We start from the raw sequence: 7341 nt of genomic DNA, 5'->3' as shown, positions 1-7341 counted from the left end.
AGATAACAAAGTATTATTATACACTCATCTATATCTAATATCTTCTCTAACTTAATTTAACTTTAATTAAATTACTTAAAATAATTAATTTTTAAATTATAAACAAACATCTTTTTTTCTTTTACAAATTTTAATCATTTTTTTCATAAGTTAATATATATTTTTTATTTTTGTGCAACCAATTTTTTTAAAAAATAGTAATTTTTGTGCAATTTTTCATGTTAGTGACACATAATTTTGGTAATTATTTTGTCCTAAATCTCGAGGTTCAGGGTTTGGGTTCATGATTTAAGTTTTAGGGTTTGAAGTTACAAGTTTGGTAGTCAATGTTCAAGGGTTTGTGGTCTTAAGTTTTTTGGGTTTAGGGTTCGGGTTCGGGTTCCTAGATTTAGGGTTCAAGGTTTTAGGTTTGAGATTCTAGGTAAAAAAAAGTACAAAATTGTGTATAATGATATGAAAAAAATTGTTGAGATGTTATTAAATAATTAGAAAGGGGCCATGAATAATATGGTGGGAAAGATTCACAAAATAAATTTTCTATAGATGAGTGTATAATAATAATTTCATGTCTTTTAAAGTTTGATGATATGGTAAAATTTTATTGGTGCCTAAAAACCTTAATTTTTAAGATCATCCTAATGTAAGTTATTCCCTTAAATTTAATAAAATTCGGTTATGATGTTATTGATGAACTTTAATTTTTAAATCAGACAAGAAAATAACTAAATTATTTAAAGGAATAACGAAACATTTAGTCCTTCAACTTGACAATTTTTTTCAACTTGGTCTCTTAAAATTTTTTTGTCCACAATACTTCTGAAACGTGGAAACTTTTTCTAATTTGTCATAGAACTTGAATTTTTTTGATATCATCACTTGAAACTTTTTTTAAAAATTTATATAAAAACTAAAGAAAAAATATACACAAAACTATTTTTTAAGGTGATGACATAAAACAATTTTAGAATGCCACATCATCATATCTTAACAGTATCCAAAATTATGGATTAAATTGAGAAAAAATTGCCAATGTCATAGACTAATGTGAATAAAAAAAGTTTAACGACCTAGATAAAAAAATTGCTAAGTTTAAGGATTAATTTTTATTTTTAAAATTAAAAAGTAAAAAAAAGACTAAATTTTGAAAATAAAATCGAAAATGCATTAAATGAGAGGATCCTTGGCACACTGATCAAAGATTTAACAATACTAGCTATCATACTATTGTTTGTAGCTGAGGCGGTGCCTCGGTTATGCTTACTAAATAAAAGCCTGAAAGATGAATGAAACGTCAATGAAACTGCCCTAAAACAAAGCAAAAGCAAAAATAAACTTGAAAACCTAAATCCTCTCTTCAATCATAGTCCCATTTCCTCTTCTTTGCATTCTATAAGTGTTGGTAGAGTAAACTGATTTTGCCTTTTCTTTGCTGCAAAGATCTTCAATTGAAGCTTTTTACTAGTAATCTCCTTCTACTGAGTTTCTTCAGAGATCGTTTAAGTATAGGCGTATTTGTGTTATATCCTCGGACTCAGTAAAAAATGTCCTTTTCAACCAATTCTATCTTCTTCTCTGGTCGTTGGCGATGATGTACTCAATCTCCGGCGGTACCTCTTCTACCCAATAGTATGGGTTATCTAGATTATAGCCTCGACTACCAAGGGCATGTGCTGCTTCGTTTGTCTTTCGGGGTGTCTTTCGGGGTGTATGCTCAAAAATTATGGTAAAACAGCTTGCTCTTTTCCTCTGGATTTCTTTAATAATGTTTCCAATCACCGATATATCCTCTGTATCTAATTTCAACTTTTTAATAACAGTTAGACCATCACCTTCAACCACTAGATCTCGAAAGCCCATTTCTTCCTCAAAGATGATTGCCTGTAGATACGCCTTTGCTTCTGCAGTAGTCGGATCCCCTGTCTTTCCTAAAGGGTAAGAGCATGCTCCCATAACAAAGCCTTCATGATTTCCTAAGATAACCCCCGCAATTGCTATCGAGTTTTGTTGTGAATATGCAGCATCAAAATTGGCCTTGATTTGTCCTTCCATGGGGGGTCTCCAAAACATCTCTCTCGGAATGATTCTAGTTTCTATTAATGATTGAACTTGCTCTAATTCCTTAAAATAAGCTAAAATAAAACTGGAAACCTCTTATACCCTTTTCTTCTTATCTTCGTGATAAATTATATTTCTATTGTACCATAATGCCCAAATAGTTATTGCCATGACTATGCATGTTTTAGTGTTATTCATTTGGAAGAAACTTGCTAACCATTGTTTCCATACTTGTCTTGTGTTTGATGGCGAGGTGTCCATCCCAACTTCTTGTAGAATCTGTTTTGTGAATCCACAATCTCGAAAAATGTATTCCACTATTTCTTCTCCAAATGAACAAACTAGACATTCATCATCGTTCCTGAGTTTTCGAGATTTGAGAATACTGAGTGTTGGAATAAAATTACTCACCACCCTCCACAGATGTATTCTTATTTTACTTGGGATCGGGAGATTCCAGATATTTGAATAAAATTCTTTAGTGATAGTTTGGTCTGTAATATAATTCTGTAGGTGTAGATTCTTAGATATTAGCCATTTGTAACCACTTTGTACTATGTATTCGCCTAATTTGTCCCCTCTTCGGACTAGAACATCCGGTTGTATCCTATTCACCAAGGGAATTGACAATATTGCCTCTGCTTGCTCTACTTCGAGTAAGTTCCATGTGAATGAATTTGTATTAATAAGATCTGCTACTTTTGAATAGCTGATATTAATATTTTGAACTTTTACTCTTCCATCATCAGGTGTGGGTAGCCAAGTATCATTCCAAATATTTGTTGATTCGCCATTCCCTATCCTCCATCCTGTTCCTTCCTCAAGCAAACTTCGTGCATTCCAAATGCTGTTCCAGGTAAAGGATGGGGTAAGCTTCTAACCTTGCATTTAAAAAATTATCACGTGGATAATATTTTGATTTCATAATTCGCGCAAACAAACAATCAGGTTGGGTGATTAGTCTCCATCTCTGTTTAGCCAACAGAGCCGTATTAAACATTGTTAAATCCTTAAACCCTATACCCCCTAATTCTTTTGGACTACACATTGCTACCCAACTGCACTAGTGGATGCCTTTATTTGTTTTTAAATTGCGTCACCAGAATGTACTCATCAGATTTTCTAATTCTTTGCAAAATAAAACTGGTAACTTAAAACACTGCATAGCATAAATCAGAAGTGCTTGTAAAATGGATTTGATAAAATTTTCTTTACCTCCAAAAGACAAGTTGCGAATGCTCCAATTTTTTGATTTTTGGATGAATCTTTCTTTTAATTCTAAAAACGCACCTTTCTTTCTCCGCCCAATCATTGTAGGTAACCCCAGATATTTTTTTGGATTGATTGAAATCCAAACACCCCAAATTCCCTCTATCTGCCCTTTTAAATCGTCTTGAACATTCTTGTTGAAATAGATCAAAGACTTCTCGAAATTCACTAGTTGTCTGGATAAACTTTCATATTCATTGACTATTGCCTTCATTGTCATTGCGTTATTCATTGTTGCCTTCCCAAATAAGATGCTATCATCGACGAAGAATAAATGAGTGATAGCAAGCTCTCCTCTTCCCACTTTGACCCCTTCAAAAAATCTCTCTTTTAGCCTTGTTCAGAAGCTTAGAGAATCCATTTGCACATATGATAAGTAAATACGGGCTTAATGGATCTCCTTGTCTGAGTCCCTATGTTGGTTTAAATTCTGCCCATCGATTCCCATTAATTACTACTGAGTAAGACACTGTTCGTACGCATTTTATTATGAGCTCAATCCACCTATTGCAAAAACCTAGCATCTTCATCATATTTTCAACAAAATTCTATTCCACTCTATCATATGCTTTGCTCATATCCAGTTTTAAAGCAAAATACTCTGTGCCACCTCTTTTCTTTTTTTTGAAAGAGTGTAGTAATTCATAAGCAATCATTATGTTGCTAGTAATTTGTCTACCTGGGACAAAGGCACTTTGTGTTTCCTCTATACATAAGTGTAGTACCCTTTGAAATCTATTAACAACCATTTTTGAGATCAACTTGTATATGACATTGCAAAGGCTTATGGGCCTAAATTGTCCCAAATTCGTAGGGGTTTGTACCTTTGGGATAAGCACGATATTGGTTTTATTAACTTCCTCGAAATCCATCCCATTATTTAGAACTTGAAGGCAATAATGAGTAACGTCTTTTCCTATTATATGCCATAATTTTTGGTAGAAAAATGCTGGGTATCTGTCTATTCTAGATGCTTTGAGAGTTGCCATGCCTTTTAAAGCTTCCATTACCTCATCTTCCTTGAAATCTCTTATAAGTTTTTCATTTAGAGATTTTGATATACACGGCTGGATTTCACTTCTGAGCCTTTCACAATTTTGTAATGGATTGGTAGAAAAAAGATTCTGAAAGAAATTAGTTGCTTGGAAAAAGACTAAGTTTTAAAAATTCATAATTAGACCATTCCTAAAACCATGAAAGAGGTTTAGATGAGTAACAATTAGGGAAGGAATGATTTTGGGGAGACATTGTGATTAGTGGGCTTAGGTTTGGAAGGTTAACCCAACCTGACTTTTCCTTTTCTTGATGCTGAGAATTTTATGGTAATAAAAAAAGAAGCTAGCCCCAGATTGGGCCCACGTATATATGATAACTTCCTTTTTAGTTAAAGCATTGGGTTGCTGCAAAAATTGATATAGGAGGGGAAAATAGCTGTTAGATTCAGGGGGGAAATGTTTGGACACCTGGAAGAATTTTGCGTTGATGTTATTTCCCCCTTCATATTTAAAATGTCAATATCAATGCACCAGGATCCTAAATTGATTTAGGAAAGAAATTCAACCATGAAGATTGTCATGAAGCACACTCTTTTGATGATATGGAGTCAAACTCTTTTGTAAATGCCACAAGTTTACCCGCTTTTAAGCCAGATAAGTAAATTAAGTCAAAAATATTTCAGTGTCTCAGACCCAGCAAGCATTGAATTTTGTCTTCTCTTCAACTGCAGCTTCCTCTTATCCTTCTTGCTGTTAAGAAATTCGATGAGACCTTGGAGTGCAACTTTGGGTTCATCACTGATCATCAGTTGTTGTGCCACTTCAGCAGTTTGTCATCTTTGATCCCAAGATATGAAGCTGCAAGTTTTCTGAATCCTGCTGGACTACAATATCCCATGTAAATATGCACATCCATTCGCCCCGGCCGTAGCAGCGCTGGATCCAACTCTTCTTTATGATTTGTGGTAATGATTATGATTCTTTCATTCCCACAGCTCGACCACAATCCATCAATGAAGTTGAGTAAGCCTGATAGTGTTACCTACAAAATTATGTTAACTTAGTGACTTCAGAAACTTGTTTCAACGTCAATCAAACCAAGATAAGGAGAGAAACAAATGAATTACCCGATAGTTGATAGAGAAGGGACGTTTGTTCTCATCTTCATCTTCTTCTGCTTCACATTTTTCAATGACCTTGGTTCGATCATGTGATGCTGTTGTGATGCAATCTATGTCTTCGATGAGAAGAATGGAGCGGTTTGTGGTGGATGTGAGTATGCGTCTGAGATCGTAATCGTTTCTAACGCCTTGAAACTGAAGATCATATACATTGTATCTCATGTAATTCGCAACTGCAGCAATCAGTGATGATTTTCCTGTCCCAGGTGGACCATACAAAAGGTACCCTCGTTTCCAAGCCCTGCCAACGTTCTCGAAGAACTCCTTGCGTTCCATGAATGAATCAAGATCCTTCATTATGAATTCCTTAAGCTGGGGCTCCATTGCCAAGGTCTCAAATGTTGACGGGTGCTTGAAAGCGGTCGGCTCCCACATAGAACATTCTTGATCATAAGTGTAAATGCTGAGGCTGTCACTCTTGTTCAGAATTTCTTGTGCAGTTCTGTTAATATAAGGAAAGTACCTTTGCTCAACTCTTTCTCTATCCCTTTTGTTGCAGGTCAAGCTGAAGAATCTCTTAGTAGGGACGTAGTACTTTTTGGGTTCAATAGAAGATAAAGTCCATTCCAAGCGCATGCCATCAAAATCATCCTTGATCCTGCAATCAACAGGGATGCTACGTTTTGGTGGTGTGGTGGGATCACTGGACTCATCGAAACCTACGAGAAGGCTATCGCTGGAGGGTCCAATTATGGTGGGCAAGTAGATCTCCGCAGCTCGAAACAATTGGTTATCGCCAGCGTGCCATCGGTTTTCGATTATGAAGGTAAAGTCGGATGAGAAGTAAGCAGAAGTAAAGTCGTAAATCATAGAGAAGATGTAGTTTGTCATCCTTTCAGGGAGCATTTCATTTAAGATGGTTCGGATTAACATAGCCATGGCTGAAATAGAAGCATAAGCGGAGAGAATAGTAGACAAAGAAGGTAACTCTTTCAACATTGTACCCAATTTTGTATTCTTCCTTTGTTTTGCTTCTTCTGTGTGGAAAACACAGAAAAAAAACAAATTCAATGGAGCAGTTGAGTGAAGGGTGAGGAACACTCAGTACATTTGCATTCCCTTATATACATATATATCATAAGATCAGTGTGCGAAACCGTGGAAGTCTCCTGGAGATAAACATTAACAGCGTGAACTGCTTGAAAGGAACAGGGTAATGGTCCCACCCCAGTACCCTACAACATTAGCTTCTCAGTATAACCCTGCTTTGATTGGCCAAGGGTTCACACCCAATCCCAAAAAAGGGGACGGCTAGCACTTTATGGTAGTTTAGTAGTGGTAGTGTGTAGATTGTCCCTCAATAATATCAATATGTATAAGAGGCTAATTTTAGGTACACAATTTAAAAATATGATAGGATATAAAAATATAACATAATATCAACATAATGTAATTAGTATATAAATTTATTAAACAAATAATGTTGAACTGAAATATTTTATTAAAAAAAAACAGAAGTGCTGTCTTTATGTATTGAGATAATAAAAAAAAAGAGTATAAAAAATGGAATTTTTAATGAAAATTGAATGATTTTACTCAATAAAGAAATGAAAAAAAATTAGAAATTTACTAAGAAATATAATAAAGAAAGAAAACAGGGAAAGAAAAAAATCTAATGATGAAGATGATCTTCCTATACTACTTTGAATTTTTTTTTTAATTCAATCAACAACAACAATATATGCTTATTTATATTTTAAAAGTATAAAAAAATTAAATTAAATTATATTTTATATATCATTATATTAAATTATTTTTAAATATAATATATTATTATATTTAAGTTTTTGAAATATTCTATGTATCATGCACTTTATAAATAATTTATATTAATTAATTAA

General features: G+C 34.0%; 2 protein-coding genes across 6 annotated transcripts; one reads left to right on the top strand and one right to left on the bottom strand.

Moving 5' to 3' along the window:
- Window positions 1-1222: 1222 nt before the first annotated feature.
- Window positions 1223-6549, top strand: LOC107896629 (uncharacterized). 5 transcript variants are annotated; one of them, XM_041081493.1, is made up of 8 exons: window positions 1228-1723; window positions 1818-1932; window positions 2647-2711; window positions 2805-2923; window positions 5051-5217; window positions 5315-5591; window positions 5707-5896; window positions 6000-6549. In XM_041081493.1, exons 1-6 carry the CDS (start codon window positions 1666-1668, stop codon window positions 5334-5336), a joined length of 546 nt encoding a protein of 181 aa, XP_040937427.1. In that variant the 5' UTR covers window positions 1228-1665; the 3' UTR covers window positions 5337-5591; window positions 5707-5896; window positions 6000-6549. The 5 variants fall into 5 exon arrangements, with proteins under 5 accessions (XP_040937430.1, XP_040937428.1, XP_040937429.1 ...); XM_041081494.1 differs by having other exon boundaries at window positions 1226-1723; window positions 2805-2911; window positions 5315-5896; XM_041081495.1 differs by having other exon boundaries at window positions 1227-1723; window positions 2805-2911; window positions 5051-5591.
- Window positions 5297-6439, bottom strand: LOC107896637 (AAA-ATPase At1g43910). The gene has a single exon (XM_041081491.1). The coding sequence runs from the start codon at window positions 6437-6439 to the stop codon at window positions 5408-5410; it is 1032 nt and encodes a 343-aa protein (XP_040937425.1). The 3' UTR covers window positions 5297-5407.
- Window positions 6550-7341: the final 792 nt, after the last annotated feature.

The sequence above is a fragment of the Gossypium hirsutum genome, chromosome A11 (genome assembly GCF_007990345.1).
Source record: "Gossypium hirsutum isolate 1008001.06 chromosome A11, Gossypium_hirsutum_v2.1, whole genome shotgun sequence".
Taxonomy (NCBI): domain Eukaryota; kingdom Viridiplantae; phylum Streptophyta; class Magnoliopsida; order Malvales; family Malvaceae; genus Gossypium; species Gossypium hirsutum.
The sequence above is the reverse complement of the archived record's forward strand: the minus strand, read 5'-3'. Positions and strand labels throughout refer to the sequence as shown.

Coding starts and splice junctions, on each gene's coding strand:
- LOC107896637 (XM_041081491.1), bottom strand. CDS start 6,439: ATGTTGAAAGAGTTACCTTCTTTGTCTACTATTCTCTCCGCTTATGCT.
- LOC107896629 (XM_041081493.1), top strand. CDS start 1,666: ATGTGCTGCTTCGTTTGTCTTTCGGGGTGTCTTTCGGGGTGTATGCTC. Junction 2,924..5,050: donor TGTTCCAGGTAAAGGATGGG/GTAAGCTTCTAA, acceptor CTTCAACTGCAG/CTTCCTCTTATCCTTCTTGC. Junction 5,218..5,314: donor GCTGGACTACAATATCCCAT/GTAAATATGCAC, acceptor TCATTCCCACAG/CTCGACCACAATCCATCAAT.